Genomic DNA, 17,293 nt, shown 5'->3' with positions numbered 1-17,293 from the left:
GGATTTAGTCCTCCGGCATTAAGCTTAACCGATACTAATCGGGCATGATAGATGCTATCTCTAGCAGTTCACTCTATTGGATTGTTGTCCATTTATTTTGAGATGGTTGTAGCCTCTCTGCAGTCAATGAGACTCTTTTGTAATGAACAGTACGCTCTAGGCAGTGTGCCTTCCTACAAGTGCAGGCCCCTCATTGTAACACATAATTTCTGCAGAAGTATCATCTGACTGTGGGTAGGCTTCTCACTGTGGTTTTTCCCTTTCCAGGTTTTCCACATACAAATCATGGTGTTATGTGGTATGGTTGCTTTGCATTGATTATCTGGTTAATTGTTAAGTTGTATTGTTTACTGGTATTTGTTCCTACCGACATCTGTATGTGCTTTACCGGTACTTGATTTGTTTAAGGTTGTATTGTGGATTAAAAGTTATAATCTGTTAACAACTGATTCACCCCCCCCCCCCCTCTCAGTTGTTCACCGGTTATCCTAACAGAAAGGAACCTCTGAACCTCGAGGTTTTGAAGTTCCAGAGGAACTAGGGAGAGAAGGCAAAAGGGGAAAGAACTTCGGAACCTCAGGGTTCCAGAGTTCCGGAGAACTGCTCAAAGGAACTTCGGAACCTCGGGGTTCCGGAGTTCCGGGCAAGGATAGAAGAAAGGCTATGGAGAGGAAGGGAACTTCGGAACCTTGAGGTTCCGGAGTTCCAAGCAAAGGAGAAGCTTAAAAGAAGAGGCGAAGGAAAGGAAGGCTAGGAACCTCGGGGTCCCGGAGTTCCGAAGAGGGAAGGAGAAAAGGAACAAGGAATTGCGGAACCTTGGGGTTCCAGAGAAACTGGAAAAAAAAAAGCTAAGGGAAGGAAGGGAACTTCAGAACCTTGGGGTTCTGGAGCAGGAAAGAAGCGGCAAGGGCAAAGAACCTCGAAACCTCGAGATTCTGGAGTTCCGGGGAAAGAGAGAGAGGGCCTAGGAACTTCTGACAAGGCCACACTCCAAACCTCATGACTGCTTTTCTCTTTGATCAACTAGGGCAGCGTTGGTCCATGGAACATATCTCTGATCGGTTCTCACTAATGGACCAAGGGTGTCATAAAATGACAACAGGAACCCAACTAAATAGGATACCTATCCACCCTATTGAACAGGTTAGGAAGGGGATATTACACGTATGGCAATCCTGGGCATATGTCATTGAACATTGTCAACATGATAGGATTTCTTATGGAATTGTGGCTGTCACCAAACAATGTGTTGCCCAAGTTACTTGTCCCATGGTTCCTTGCAAAAGAAACATAACTTATTTCTTTTGAGCTCAATATGGGTTCTTCTTTAATTGTTCTTTGTGCCACTTCCTTCTGATGAGATACTCTTTCCTAAAAGATTTCTTCTATTGACCCAGAGGTGACATCATTGAGTAGAATTTATTATTGGGTACTAAGGTCTCCAGCCGTAGGGCTCTCTTAATGGCTTCCTCCAAGGATGATGGATCAAGAGCCTTCACCCAACCTTTAGGTTCAATTAAACCTTCCATAAAATGAGAAATGAGCCTCCTTTCAGAGACATTAGGAACCATCACTATTAACTCTCAAACTCTACCACATATATGTCCACCATGTTCTATTGCTTCAACTAAGCTAGCTCCCTAAAATGGATCTCAAGGTCTTTTTTGTCAAACCTATCTATTAGCCTATGGCAAAAACATCATATGTGCTAAAGCAATTATGCAGTTGGGTAACCAATCCATGGTACCACCACTTGCGTGCTATGTCTTTCAAATGAAGGGTAGCAAATTTTGTAGTATCTTCTTCATACACAAGGTTTTGTAACTTGTTAAATTTTGTATCTAAATTCCAAACCCAAGCATGAGATGTACAATTGTTTGAACCATCAAAAATAGGAATGGTTAGCTTATTCAATATGTTATAGATCTCTGAGGCTGGTTTGGATTTCACCTTCTCTCATTGTTTTGTCCAATTTTCATCTTCAAGTTACAGAAATTGGTGAGAGACATTTTTTCACGAATCTATAGCATCATTGTAGCAATACAATAGCAACACTATAATAGTACTATAGCAGCACTATAGCAGTGGCACTATAGCAAACTAAAATTGGAAATAAATTGTTAACTTTCAACATAAATGCAACTCTTGAATGAAACCACCTAAAAAAGGACAAGGGTTTTTGTCCTCTGTTCCTAACTAGAAACCAAGAGGGTTTTCATCCTCCAAATTTCTACACTCCAAAGGCTTTTGTCCTCGGGTGAAAAGATGGACACAAGTGCTCAAGCCTAAAAAGGTTTGATTTCAATAAGCAATGCATACTTTCCTTTGAGCAATTCCCTTCCCTTCATAAACTCCATTTTGGCCCCTTTTATTTTGAATTATCCTTCCTCCAAAAATTCCCTCCAAAAGTGTTCAATCAAAACACTTTAAAAAAATATTAAATATGGCATTATTATGTCCCATTTAGATGGTCAATTTTATAATTATAATATTTAAATTGTCCTTTTATGATGTTTTATAATAAAGTTACTAGGACTAGCTTAAAATACCACTATTAAATTATTTCACTAAATTTATTCCTTATCCTACAAGAAATAAAGAAATAGGCTAAAAGTCTCCCAATTATTTAAATTCTGAAAAAAGGACATAACACCTAACCATCAAATAACAATTCCCTATTGTTTGCAATCCATTCTAAGTCTAGATTAATCTCATCAAGGTCAACCAACTGATCATCCTCAATGATCCCTAATATTATCAAAAGGCATAAATTTATTGTAAGTCGCCTTCCTAATCAGTTCAATATGGTGGACCATTACCTATTCAATTTGGTTTCTGTAGGCTAATGAGTTACGGTTAGGAAACTTTGGAGGTAGTTAGTCCAACGGTATGGCAATATCAGATGTTTATTCAGGCTTTGAAAGTTATGATGAACATAACACCCTTTTTTGGAGTCATTTCAAATGAATTTTCCCAAACTATTTTTAGACACCAACTGAGCCAATTGTCAACATTTGTATTTTTAGACATGTTGATGGGAGTAATGAATATCATTGGCTCAATAATTGGTGTAGTCTAGTGATTTTATTTTAAATAACGATAAGTTAATATCTTATAAAGTTAAAATAAATATTTAACTTTGTTGTTATTTAGTATATTTTAAAATTAAGACTATTTGAGCACCAAGATGAGCAATGCAAATATTTAATAAAGGGGGCATTTAGAAACTTAAACGCATTTTAGGAAGTCATTGATTTTATTTTAATACTTTAAAAGGCTATTTGGGAGAGGCCGACCCCTTCTAGGAAAATATTAAAAAGAAAGTTGGAGTTCATTTGCTGAATTTGATATTTTGGATATTGCTATTGCTTTTGGAGGAGATTATTCTTCTGAATCTTCTCAAGTTTGTGAGAATGAAACCCCTTGCAGGCGACATTCTGTAATGTCTAGTTTTTGCCAGTCATAAATAAATAATTTAATTATTATTTTGCCTAAAATATTTTAAGGCAATTAATAATAATTAATTATTTATTATTGACTTTTCAAAGTTAAAACTAAAAATTATTAAAGTCACTTCATGAACTAAATATTAAATTATTTTAATTTAATATTTATTGTCGAAATGGTTGCCAAATAAGTTATTATAAAAGGTAGTGGAAGAAAGGTTTGGCATCATTCAAGAAAATTATTTCAAAAGTTTACAAGAGAGCATTTTGCTTTCAGAGAAATGAGGATGGAAACCCTCAAGTTCAAAGGTTCATTAGACAAAAACCCAATCGACTGTGGGTGGGTTCATTTCAAGATCCACATTTGGGCTTTAATGGTGAAATTTTGAAGTCTTCTATAAGGGAAATTTCAAATATATTGAACAAGTTGCAGAATAAATATTATTTGGCCATTTTCACAATAAGGGCTTAATGCACAGGGTTCAATCTCTTTACAAAATATTGGAGGAATAATATTAATATTTGAGCCAATTGAATATATTCAATCGCTAGAGCAGTGTGACTTCAATGTGAAGATTCGAATGGAAAATTAATATTTAATGATTGAATGCCCATTTGTATCGGGCAAGGCTATAAACAGCTTCAGACGCAAGGTTGGTAGTATTTACATTATAGGAGAGCATTACAATAGCCATGGATTACAGCCCCGTCGTGGAAATCAAACTTTATCCTTAGTGAACAAACATTATGGAAGTGTCATTTTATTCTAATCTGAAGTTTTGCGAGCACAATATTCCTGTCTTGGCCTGATAACATTTAAGGAGGCGATGTATTTCAATGAGAGACGTGTGCTTAAATATTATTTGTTTTGATAATATTTCTGGCTGAGTCATGATCATGTACAAAGCATTGAAGGCCCAATTCAAGGAATGTGGCGATTGAAATCAGTAGTGAAAACAAATCTCAGATATATATCTCACCTTTGTACTTAATTCTTGGTCCTCTTTGTAGTAATAACAATACATGTCTAAAGCCTTCATCTAGGTGATTTCTGAAGGGTAGTTTGGTTGTATTAATATTTGAACTTGGCATAATGTTAATGGGAGCCAATTTAATAATGTGGTTGAAAAAATCATCTCATACTAGAACCATAATTTTAAATATTTGGCGTGAGTTTAAGAAGAGGCAAGCCATTTAATAAACCCAAGCTCCTTATACAATTGGATGGGAGACGTGATAAGGTTCTAAATCACGCTGCCCCTACTGTCTATGTGATTATTTACTAGCAGAGTTATGGAGGATCAAAAGGAGGTTTATGAGTATGTTTGAAGGCGCCAGAACTTGAAGAGTTGACTGGTAAATGAAGGCATTAATATATGATGTATGGCTGCAATTTATATTGTACCTCAACATGGACTGAGTGTTGAAACAATAGCATGATTTGGAGAATATGAATGTATAATGTTCCTTCTAAGCATACTTCAGTTTCAGAAACTTGTTTCCAGAGTTGATTAATCTGAAATAGAGAGGTCTAAACTCTATGTCTTAAGTATTCTGTTCAAAGCAATAAGTTGTTTCAGATTTAATATTTTTCATCATATCAATGGCATTATCAATTTCAATTTTCTATATGAATGGTTTTATCTGTCAAAAATATGATGAGAAACCTATGCTTTACATTGTCGAATATGATGAGAAACTTCTGCCATTTATATTATATAAGCCTACAAACTGTTTGACAAAATGCCCACCTACGATTGAGCAATCACGTGTCCACAAGGGGGCTGGCCTATGCTGGCACTCTTGTGGGACGAAAACCCCACTCTTAATGCTGGTGGGCACCATTCACCATGAACTGGGCTTTTGGTGTAGTGGATGCCTTGCTTGGTATCAAAGTCGAGGTCGAGCCCTGCAAAGCATGGTGGGTCGTGATGTCCCAGCCTAAATGTTGCAGTGATGTGGATTACCATTGGGTGTGTACTCAAGTCTAGGATCCACCCACAATCGAGCAACCACATGTCCACGAGGGGAATGGTCTATGTTGGCACTCTGGTGCGACAAAAACCCCACTCTTAATGTTGGTGAGCACCACTCACCATCAGTCTAGGCTAATGGCAACCACTATGCCAAAGACCCAAATTGATGGTGAATGGTGCACACTAGAGTGCCAACATAGACTATCCCACTCATGAACACATGGTTGCTCGATGTGGGTGGGTCCTAGCCTTGGGTACACATCCGATGGGAATCCGCACCACCACAACATTTAGGCTGGGACATCACAACCCACCACGCTCAGTAGGGCTCGACCTCGAGACCTCGGCTCTAATACCAAGCAAGGCAACCACTATGCCAAAAGCCTGGATTGACGTTGAATGGTTCCCACCAACATTAAGAGGGGGGTTTTCGTCCCACTAGAGTGCCAACATAGGCCAACCCCCTTCTGGACACGTGGTTGCTCGATTGTGGGTGGGTCCTAGCCTTGGGTACACACCCAATGGGAATCTGCACCACCACAACTTTAGGCTTAAACATCACAACCCACCCGTTCCGTAGGGCTCAACCTTGAGATCTTGGCTCTGATACCAAGCAAGGCAAACACTATGCCAAAAGCCCGAATTGATGGCGAATGGCGCCCACAAACGTTAAGAGTGAGGTTTTCGTCCCACCAAAGTGCCAACATAAGCCAGCCCCCTCATGGACACATGGTTGCTTGATTGTGGGTGGGTCCTAGCCTTGGCAATGCGCCCAATGGGAATCTGCACCACCACAACATTTAGGTTGGGATATCACACATTCTCCACATTATTGAGAGATATAGTCAGGAGAATATCTCAGTGATTTCAAGTTATGTTTGAAATAGATATGTAATGCTATTTGATGATTTAACTCATTATTTCAATGCTGAATTTTCTAGGCTTATTCCAAAAATGTCCCACAAACGTTAAGAGTGGGGTTTTCGTCCCACCAAAGTGCCAGCATACACCAGCCCCCTCGTGGACACACGGTTGCTTGTTGTGGGTGGGTCCTAGCCTTGGTTATGTGCCCAATGGGAATCTGCATCACCACAACATTTAGGTTGGGATATCACACATTCTCCACATTATTGAGAGATATAATCAGGAGAATATCTCAGTGATTTCAAGTTATGTTTGAAATAGATATGTAATGCTACTTGATGATTTAACTCAAGTTATTTCAATGCTGCATTTTCTAGGTATGTTTGAAATAGATATTTGATGATTTAGGTTGCTCTTACATTTAAGGAAATTGGTATTTTCAGATCAGAAATAAAATCTGGAATTTTTTGCTATATGCATTCCTAAATATTGTTATATTTTTGAGTTGTTTATTTGCTGCAAGTTACTTTATTATCTGCACTTTATTTGTCATCTCAAATCATTGGAGAAAACATTGAAAACAAAAAAAAAGGCAATAGGGCAGCATATTATAGTTGTATCAGAGCAGTGTATCCTACCATCCTAGAGGGTACAACATGACAGAGCAGTGATATGACAAATTGGGATCAATCACCTTTTTCATTGCATTATCAAAGAAACAGGTTGGTCCAAATTTAGTTGCAGAAGAATAGAGGGCTTTAGAGAGACAAAACACAAAAAATATGGGTGAAAGAAATGCAAGAGATCCAGGGGAAGAAAGATTTCTAAATTTGTTGGATGCTTTAGTTATAGGGCAACAAGTTGTAAAACAAAATCAGCATTTGGAACTCTTTCATAGAATTAATGGATCCACAAATGGGGATAAATATCGATGCAAACAATGCCAATAATGGAGGTAACAATGGAGGCAATAATGCAGGCGACAACAGAGGCAATAATGGCCAAGGAAAGAACTCAGTTCATGGTGGTAGCCCAAATCAGCAAACTAGAACCATCAACTTGAGGCCTCTTATGCCTACCTTTCCACCTAGGATACCAGCACAAGTTAAATATAAGCCTTAGATAACAGATTTGGAAGATAAATTCAAACATCATTGGGAGAGGAGGTATTGAATTCCAACGTACTATATCATTGAGTGACTATATTGATGTCAGAATGAAGCATAGACCCCGCACTGGTGATAGACCACAGAACTATGATTTGTGAAAGAAAGTGGGAAAATCAACTCTTCCTTATTATGATGGTTCAAGGATAACTTCATCTCAAGCTTGAGTTCAGAAGGTAGATACTTATTTCCAGCTCAACCCTATGCTAGAGGAAGAGGCCATTAAGTATGCAGCAATACATCTCAATGGCATTGAACATGAGTGGTGGGCATTGAATTACCTCTAATGCAGATTTTATAGAGGAATTGGTACGGCTAAAGCAATGGGGTTCAGTAGAGACATATGTTGCTGATTTTCAAAGACTTGCAATGTTGGTCATGGATATTTTAGAGAGGAGACTCATGGTTCTTTTCATGGATATTAAGTCCTCTCTCTAGCTGTATCTTCTTAGGGCAATTTCGTGGCACTTAGCTTTCTAATTTTCAGTTCTTAAGATGAATTCACTGAGTCTTCCTTTGATGCAGATCAAAAGCAAGTCCGTATGATTGAGGTTGGCGAACTCCCTTCCTTAAGCAAGGTTGACAAAACTTCTTGAAGTGAATGTGAAATAACCTGCTGCTGTGCAAATTTAAAGGAGCAGAAATAATTTGATTTGAATTTGTTTCAATTGCAAAAGGTTTCCTTTCTTCTCATATATAAGCTCCAAGTTGAAAGTAGCACCCTTCCATCTTCTTAGGAAGGCCAACTTCACTAAAAACAACATTTTATTTGCCTATTAAATTCACATCACTCACTTTGGTCTTTCCTCTAGCCAACTTGATGTTTGACAAATTTAGTCTTTGTTCAAGTTCGCCATATGTGTTTCTTTCTCGACTTGCAAGGGGTTTAGATTTTGAATTTCAATGTCTACCTTACATCCCTTAAATCATGGAGGCGGAATTGAACCTTCTATGTTTAGAAGTCAACCTTTTTCTTTCTTAACCCTTCTCATTAACTTAAGTTGATCTGTACCCTTTCATCTTCTTATGAAGGTTGATTTCTTATTAACTTAAGTTGGTGCGCATCTATTTTCCTATCAACTTAAGTTGGTGCGCATCTCTTACTTTACTTTGGGAGGTTAAATTTGACTAAAGCAATTTTTCTTCTTATCAACCTAGGTTGATCCACACCTTCTTTCTCATCTTTGAGGGTTGATACTTTAGTTGAGAAAATTTCACTTTCCCATCAACCAAAGTTGATCCGCAGGCTCTCACTTAAAACTTCCTATCAACCTAAGTTGATCTGCAAGCTACTTCCTATCAACCTAAGTTGATCCACAGCCCTTTCTTGTCATTGATGGTTGATCCTAAGTTGTTGCACAAGCCCCTACTTATTAACTTAAGTTGATGTGCAGGCTCTTGCTTGATGTTGGAGGTTGAAAAATTTCTTTTTTACCTTGATGGTTGATTGATTCTTCAAACTTCATTTTTTTTTTTGCCCTCTAAAGTTGATAGACTTCTTTGTTTGAGGAGGTAAATTGTCCAAGTCCATTGCCTTAGAATTTTACTCTCTCCTAAAGATGAAAATTGAAATGCACAAGAGAGGGACTTCATTATACCAAGAAGATTTTATTTCCTTCAAAAGTGACCCTTTTCTAAAAACCTTGGCAATTCTATAACATTTTGACATCAACCTGGCATCTCTTACTCACTAGCAAAGGTTAACGACCAAAGGAACTATTGCCAAGCTAAGCAAACTAAGACACCTAATTTAAGCAAAAAGTGGGGGTCCCCATATTCAATGGGGTGATGTGTGAAAACGTCACAACACTCTGCACTATGATTTTTTGCAATATTACTGTAAACTTAAAAGCAATAATTGAACCTTAAGCTAAAGTGGATGAAAAATTATAAACACATGTTGAGGTTAGTTTCCCTCCAGTCTTCCCCCAACTCCAAAAAGACATGTGGAGAGAGGGGCTGTGTTTGTCTATGTGAGACACATATATTAAAATTCTAGCCTTTCCTTTAATTGCAACTCTCAAATAGGCTTTTTCATCATGCTTCCATGTGGGGTTGAATTCTTTGACATAATGTGTTATATTTTTGCCTGCAATATTAAAATTTAAGCCTTTCCGTCAATTGCAACTCTCAAATAGGCTTTTTCATCATGCTTCCACATGGAGTTCAATTCTTTGACATAATGTGTTTTTTATTTACCATTTTGTTTTATCCACAACAGTTATGAATTTTCTAACACCAATTTTTTTATCTCCTCATTAATGTTAAGATACCCATGCCAATTAATGTCCCATTTGCTCATCCATTTGTTGTTTTGTTTTCTCCAAGTCTTCTCCCTACAGTTTAACTCCTTTTCAACAACTATTTTAGGCCAACAGTGCTCATCCATATTTTCAACCTTTTTTAAGTAACTTAAAAACTGAATTCTCGCTAACACTTCCATCACAAACATACCAACCTAAACTAAAAGGATCTCATATGGTACTATTAACTTGACTTTGACATTACTAGTGATTAGGTGTTTTGAATTCTTCTAATTGTCTCCAATTGTGGTTTGATATGCTACTCCCCCAAATTTCACAACCACGGAGGGCAACCACCACGACCAGCGAACCAAAAAAGATTTTCTTGGTCATAACTCCACTTTTCTGCACCTATTCTAAAGAAAGTAAGAAGCTCTACATCCTTCTTGATCCTTTTTGTCCTACATGTCTCCCAGCTGAGCCTATTGTTGAACGTCTCTGGCAGAAAAATTAACCTGCTACTTCAAAGGAAAGATCATACTTTGGTTTTGCTGGTGCTCACTTGCATGCCGACGTTCTGATAAAAGAGCTCTAAAGCCTTCAAATGCTCTTTCAATCCCTGATGCAAGAGCAATCCAAAAATTGACCCCAAAAGGAAAATGTAGCTCAGTGTTAAAGCATCTAGCAGGAAATGGAAAGTCCTGAATTCAAGTATATATCCATGCAAAATTAACAACACAATTTAGTTTGGGTTATGTCCGGTCCGCGTGAAATTTTCACAAGAATTGTACACAGCATGTTGTAGGATAAATTAGATGTATGATATTCAAAATAAGCTATTTCTCTTCGCTACTCATTTCTTCTATGACAGATCATTGCATAATTAGTTGCATGTCTCGTTCACTCTTATAGCTGCTGCTTTCCTCGTTCACGTTTAAGTAACTAAATCAACATTAATTCACAACTGAACTAAAACTGAATAAATTTACTTTTTTTAATAAGAGTAATATACCGTATAAAGGATTACAAAAGAGAAATACATACAGCGCTGAGAATCTCCCGCGGAAGCGGAAGAGGAAGAAGGCAGCGTTGAGCCTATGGAAGAAATGGGCGAGGGCGAGGGTTCCATTCTCGTGGCCGCATGGACACACCGCAAACGCCGTAGGCTCCAAGCTTTCTTCATTGTTGCTCAGGTAACTATTCTTCGCCCAGCTTGTTATGGAGGCGGTCGCAGAAATTTAAATAACATAGTATTGTAGCTCGAGGCTGCCTCTGGTATTGTGGAGGAATTAGCAATCTAGGTGCTTTTATTATTTCACCTTGCTCTCCTACTTTTAATTGTGGTTATAGCCCACGCACAACTCACAAGCTTATGATACAAATGCCAAAACTTCTAGACACAAACTTATGATACGCATGCATAAAAAGACTCTCTTCCTTTGTATACTCTTCTTTTGTTGCCTATCCGTGGGTCATATAGGTTGTTTGGTCTCGTGGATGTTATTAAAACCTTTCATTCATTCATTATGAGATGTAACTTATGTTTTGCTGAAATGCCAAGGGGTGCATGAAAGATTTCTTCCACATTGTCTTCTCCAACTTAAAAAATTGTAAATGAATGTATCATTTTAATGAGGGAGAATAGCATAAATAAGGAGTCATTAATGAAGTGAGATGCATGTTATTCTTCATGAAATGAAATTATATTTTCTTCATCATGTCCATCTCCTTTACATTCAATATTTTTATTTATTTGATTACATGTTAAATATTAAAAAAAAATTAGTTTCCATCTTTTCAATTATCTAAGTTTCAAATAGTATAGATATCTTAAATATATTTATTTAAAGAAATGTAAGAGATATCAATTGAAGTTATTACACAAAAAGCATATTACATTCACATAATGAATATAAAAATGTTGTTAATAAAAAATAGAAACATTTAATTTGACGTGTTTGTGACCCTTAAATGCATGAAAGGAAAAAAATATTTTATTTATTTTCTCCTTTCAACTACCTCTCACTCTGAGTTTAATTGATCAATCAATTATGTCTATCTCCATCATGCAATCAGACAACTTCTAATTATCTCAATCTAATATAATTATAATAATAATAATACAATGGTTTGCAATGTGGAATGCCTAATCTTTTATAGTAAACAAAGATGAAATGTCTTGGTGGGATGGAGCAGTGTAAGGGCTAAGGGTTAGGGTTTCGCAAAGACAATGGAAGCAGAAATGGTTGGTCGGTCAGGGAACACAAATTTCAAGGGTATCGAAACATTGTTTGGAGGCCACTAGGGAGGGCATGGAAGGATCTGGCAAATGGGAATCATGAACCATCGCAGCTTTGAATAAACAATAAGGATAAATGAGACTCTTTCACAAATAATAGATGGGAGTTTGAAAGGATTCACTCTAGCCCTAATTTGGACTTCAAAAGCATAGAAAATAAATTGTGGAGGCTAAAGCAGAAGGATGCAAAACCACTGAAAAAATGGATATGTATCAAAACTGAGAATAATCGAGTGATTTCTTTGAATGTTGATAATACTCAATGGAAAGATACGATTGTTTTTAAAAGAAAATGTATTTTTCATGAAATGGGTTAAGGGCTAGTCTGCCTTTTCAAGGGTAAGAAAATGGTGTGATGAGCAATGGGGTAAATATTTTGATCTAAAAACACTTCCAAATGGATTCTATTTGGTTATTTGTACTAATGCAAGAGAGAAGGTGTGGATTTTGAATAATGGTCCATTCATGATTGGGGGAATGGGATTTTTCATTAGATATCGGGTGCCCAACTTTGATATAAAGAAAGCATCCATTGAAGAGGTGTCAATTTGGATCAAATTGTACAACTTGCCTCATGAGTACTAGGACCTTAAAACCCTAAAATGCATTGGTGATAGAATTGGGAAATTCTTGAAGGCGAATGAGGCTTGGACAAAAAAGAACATAGTATGTATGTTAGGAATAGAAAATTGATCTAGGGAAGGGTGTTAGTGGCAAGAGATTGAAGTGGAGGATATAGTGGAAAATTATTCGAAATGCAAAGAAGTTGGCCACACAGTTGAGGATTGTACAAGGAATAAGAAAAGGAAAGGGCTAGAACAGAGTATTCTTACTGACAAACTAGAGGACATCAATAAGGACCGAACAAGCTATGTGGACCAAGATGGCTTGAGTTCTATGGACATTGACAAAGGGGGTAGGGTTCCACCTGAATTTGAAAAAGAAATATCGATTGTAGGGGGTATAGAGGGTGTCTTAGAGGAAGATCTTAATAAGGATAGGGTGTTTGATGATCCTTTGATTATCATAAGAATGGGTAATTGTGACAGGATGATTAAAGCTTCTCCATATTTGGAGGAAGTCATGCTGAGGGCGGAAGCCAACAAGGTTGTTGAGGAGAAGGGTTTGGATCAAGAGAAACTACCTATCTGCAATCCCTTAGGAGAGAATACGCATATGCGGGATGCTGAGGATGGGAGTAAGTCTAAGATTTGTGTATTGTTGGACAATGAGTTGAAACATTAGATAAGGAGGCTAGTTGTGATCATTGGTTAACATTGACAAGATTTGAAAAAGAGGAGGTAGATGGAGCAATGGAATATGCCTAGTTTAAAGATATTTGGATTTCTCTTGTAAGAAATGTAGAGCTTTTGATGGAGGAAAATAGAGACTTTGGCACTTCTTTGATTGGAATGCTGAGCGATATTAATTGTATGGAGAACAAAAAGGAGAAAGACTTATCGGGTCTTTCGGCCACAAAAGGTATTCTAAGAAAATGTACGCTAAGTCAATCTAAATTTGGTAGGGATAAAGCCAAGACAAGGGAGAAAAGACGGAGAGGTCCAAAAATAATTAAAATGCAGTTAGAAAGCTGAGAGTGCAAAGGGTCAAAGCGAATTTAGATTGAGAAAAGGCTATGCCTTTTTCCTGGGAGAAATGAAGGTCCTTTCATAAAATGTTAGGGGTTGCAATGCCCCTGACAAAAAAGTGGTTGATCAAGAGATGCCTTGATCAATATATTGGCCATTTGGTGGAATTGATTATGTGTTGCATTGATGTTTTGTCATTGATACCAACACTAGATGTTTGGATGCTTTATCGGCACCCTTTTGGTCCCGGTAGGTTGAGTGGTTTCTGGTTGATTTGGATCAAGCATGATCCGGTAGGCTTCGGTATGATTTGGTTATGGAATTGGCTTGTTCATGATACTCATGCTCATATTCAGAAAGTTGGTTTTGGAGTGGTGATCAAATGCTATCATGTTTGCTTAGAAGCTTGGTTTCTAGTTCCGATGAGGGTTTCATCGACAGAGCTTTTGATGAAGATCTTTGATGAATTGTATAAGTGGTGTTGGTGCAACTTTTGGTGGAGTTTCAAGATGTTGATGGTGATCATGTTTGAGACTTGGCGGATGGAGATCATTGTTGTAGCGTGTGGACCTATACTGGGTCCCGATTGATCTAGGTTATGGACCGACTTTTATGTAGCGTGTGGATTGGACCTCTCGATTTGTTTTTAGGATGTCTTATGTGTTGGATATTATTTGTTTGGTCTAAGGCGGACATAGTTTATAATTATGTAATTGGTTTATTATCTGGTGGCCGACCTAATTGTTTATGGTCGAGGGTTTGTATATATAGATGTAAGATCTCATTATAGATTATACATGGTTATGGGAAAGGAATGTAATGTGTGAATAATGTAATATCAGTTAGGCAGAGGATTTGGTTGATCATTGAAGATCGAATTGGGTTTATGTAAGAGGATTTAGTCCTTCGGTATTGAGCTTAACCAGAATTGTACTCAGGCATAGGAGATGCTATCTTTTGCAGACTTCTCTGGATTGTAGTCTGGATTTCTATGTAGTCAGTGAGACTCCTTTTGTGATGAGCAATGTGCTCTAAGTTGTTGCCTTCCTGCAAGTGCAGGCCCCTCAATTGTAATTCACATTCTTACTACAAAAGTATTATCTGATTGTGGGTGGGATTCCCACTGTGGTTTTTCCCTTTACCGGGTTTTGCATGTATAAATCTTGGTGTCATGTGGATGGTATTTATTCTGTGATTATTGTTTATGCTTAATTGGTTTAACTACTATTCCGGTATTAATGTTTTGGGTTATGGTATTAAAGTTTTAACTGCTAATGGTTCTGGTAATCTATGACAATTGATTCACCCCCCTCCCCTCTCAATTGTCTTCTGGTTATTTGAACTGTCTAACAATTGGTATCAAAGCTTTGGTCCTCTCTGCAAAAAGCTTAACCGCTTGAGGAAGATCCTATGGTGTCTAACAGTTCAAGTTCATCCAGTTCATCTCGAGCTATCTTTTGGAGGGATATTTTGAGGCTTGATGGAATAAATTACATAGTATGGAAGATTCGGATGGAGACTCATCTGAGATGTCTTGGCAAGGAGATTTGGCAGATCACACAAAATGGTGTCACACCCTATAATCCGAGATCTGGCCATCCTCCTCCGGTAAACCTGGACAAGGAGCTTGAGAATGATTGTAGAGCAAGAGAAGCCCTCTTGTGTGCACTTTCTGATCAACAAATAATGAGATTAACCAACAAATCATCTAGAAAAAGGCTATATGAGATAAGTTGGAGACTCTTAATGAAGGTGACCCTACAGTGAATATTGCTAAACTTTGTGGTTACCGGGTGAGATTTGAAAACGTGAAGATGGAAGAAGATGAAAGGATTACTGCATTCATGGAAAAGGTAAATGATATTATTGTGGAAATATAATGTTCAAGTGGAACTCTGAGCGAAGATGAAATTATTTCTAAAGTTCTAAGAGTCCTACCACCGGCTTACAAAATGAAGGCTACTACTATTAATGAGTTGAGAACAATGGCTAATACATTTGTCAATAGAGATACCTTGGTTGGGAAACTATATGCTTTTGAGCTTGAAAATTTTGGACCTTTGTGAAGACTAAACTTGCTTTTCATGCATATACATCTGCAACCGGTAAGAAACATTGGAAAGCTTTATATGCAAAGGAATTGGAAGATATGAAGAGAGAAGATGATGACTTTGAGCAACTTGAAGCACTATTTGCTAGAAGAGTACCTAAAGGACCGGTAGGAAGTAAGTATGAAGGAAAAGCACCTTTTAAAGGTTTTGCAGGTAATAAGATTGGTCATTTTGCATCTAGATATGAAAGGAATTCAAGATTTGAAGAAAGAGTTAGAAGACCGTTTAAGCCTAACCCTAGATAACAAAACAAGTATAAGTACAGGAAAAACAAAGACAAATCATGCTACATAGTGGATGAGGAAGGCATTACTGATTCTGATTATGAACCGGTAGAAGACTTTGCTAGTGGTTCCGACAATGGGAAGGAGTGGGTATTCTTGGCTATCAAGGAAGATGATCCAACATTGGAAGAGAATGTACCTGAAGAGAAGGCACTTGCTTCTAAAATTGAAGACAAGAATGAATGGGTAATTGACAGTGGTTGTTCACATCATATGACTGGAGATAAAGGGAAGTTTATATCTTTGCGAGAATTTGATGGCGGTCTAGTTAGATTTGGAGATGACAAAGCATGTATGATCAAAGGAAAAGGAACTATATCATTGGATGGTAAGAACAATACTGACAATGTTTATTATGTTGAAGGTTTAAGGCATAATATTTTGAGTGTAGGACAATTGGTGGATAAGGGATTTCAATTACAGTTTAGGGATGGAGAATGCAAAATCATTAACAGATCTAGTTTGGAGATTGCAACCGGTACACAGACTAAAGGTAACATATTTCATTTGAACTCCGGTGAGAAGACATGTTTGATTACATGGATTGTTGAGAGTTGGCTATGGCATAAAAGGTTGTGTCGTATGAATTTTGATTGCATTGTAGAGATCAGTTCAACTAAGGCAGTTAGGGATATACCTAAGATTATGAAGCCCTATAATTCGGTATGTAAAGAATGTCAAATGAGTAAACATATCAAAACCTCTTTTAGGAGTATACAAGATAAATCAAATGATGTTCTTGGTCTTATTCATACTAATTTGTGTGGCCCTGCTAGAGTTAAAAAATTTCAAGGTGATAGATATTTCATGCTAATCATTGATGATTATTCTAGAATAATGTGGGTTACTTTTCTAAAGAAAAAATTTGAAGCATTTGAAAAGTTTTAAATCTTTAAGGCTAAAGTGGAAACTGAGACAGGATTGAAGATTAAATGTTTGAGGTCAGATCATGGTGGAGAATTCACATCCAATGAGTTTAATAACTTTTGTGAGAAGCATGGTATAAGAAGACAATTTTCTGCTCCCCGGACACCTCAGCAGAATGGAGTTGTGGAAAGGAAGAACAAAACTATCTTGGATGTTGCTATAACAATGATGATGGAAGCTAGTCTACCTCATATCTATTGGAGAGAAGCAGTGAGCACAGCGGTTTATATATTCAACAGAGTACATATCAAAGGAGAAACCGGTAAGACACCTTATGAATTATGGTTTGGTAATACACCTACAGTTAAGTATTTCAAAAAAATTGGTAGTAAATGTTATATCAGGAGAGATGATATCATTGGCAAATTTGATCTTAGATATGATGAAG

General features: G+C 37.3%; 1 protein-coding gene across 4 annotated transcripts in view; it reads right to left on the bottom strand.

The window, feature by feature from the left end:
- The window catches only part of LOC131071435 (cell division control protein 48 homolog C), a 352,754-nt gene extending 341,650 nt beyond the window's left edge, over positions 1-11,104 (bottom strand). For 2 of the 4 annotated variants that reach the window (XR_009112514.2, XM_058007265.2), the window contains exon 1: positions 10,740-11,104. Coding sequence is in view for 3 of the 4 variants with exons in the window: in XM_058007265.2 (XP_057863248.2) it covers positions 10,740-10,878 (139 nt within the window). In the remaining variant the exon portion in view is untranslated. The remainder of the gene's footprint in view (positions 1-10,739) is intronic. The other 2 variants (XM_058007266.2, XM_058007264.2) reach the window with 2 other exon arrangements.
- Positions 11,105-17,293: the final 6,189 nt, after the last annotated feature.

Source organism: Cryptomeria japonica, chromosome 6 (genome assembly GCF_030272615.1).
Source record: "Cryptomeria japonica chromosome 6, Sugi_1.0, whole genome shotgun sequence".
In the NCBI taxonomy this organism is placed as follows: Eukaryota; Viridiplantae; Streptophyta; class Pinopsida; order Cupressales; family Cupressaceae; genus Cryptomeria; species Cryptomeria japonica.
Note: the sequence above shows the minus strand (reverse complement) of the source record. Positions and strands in the feature narration are given on the sequence as shown.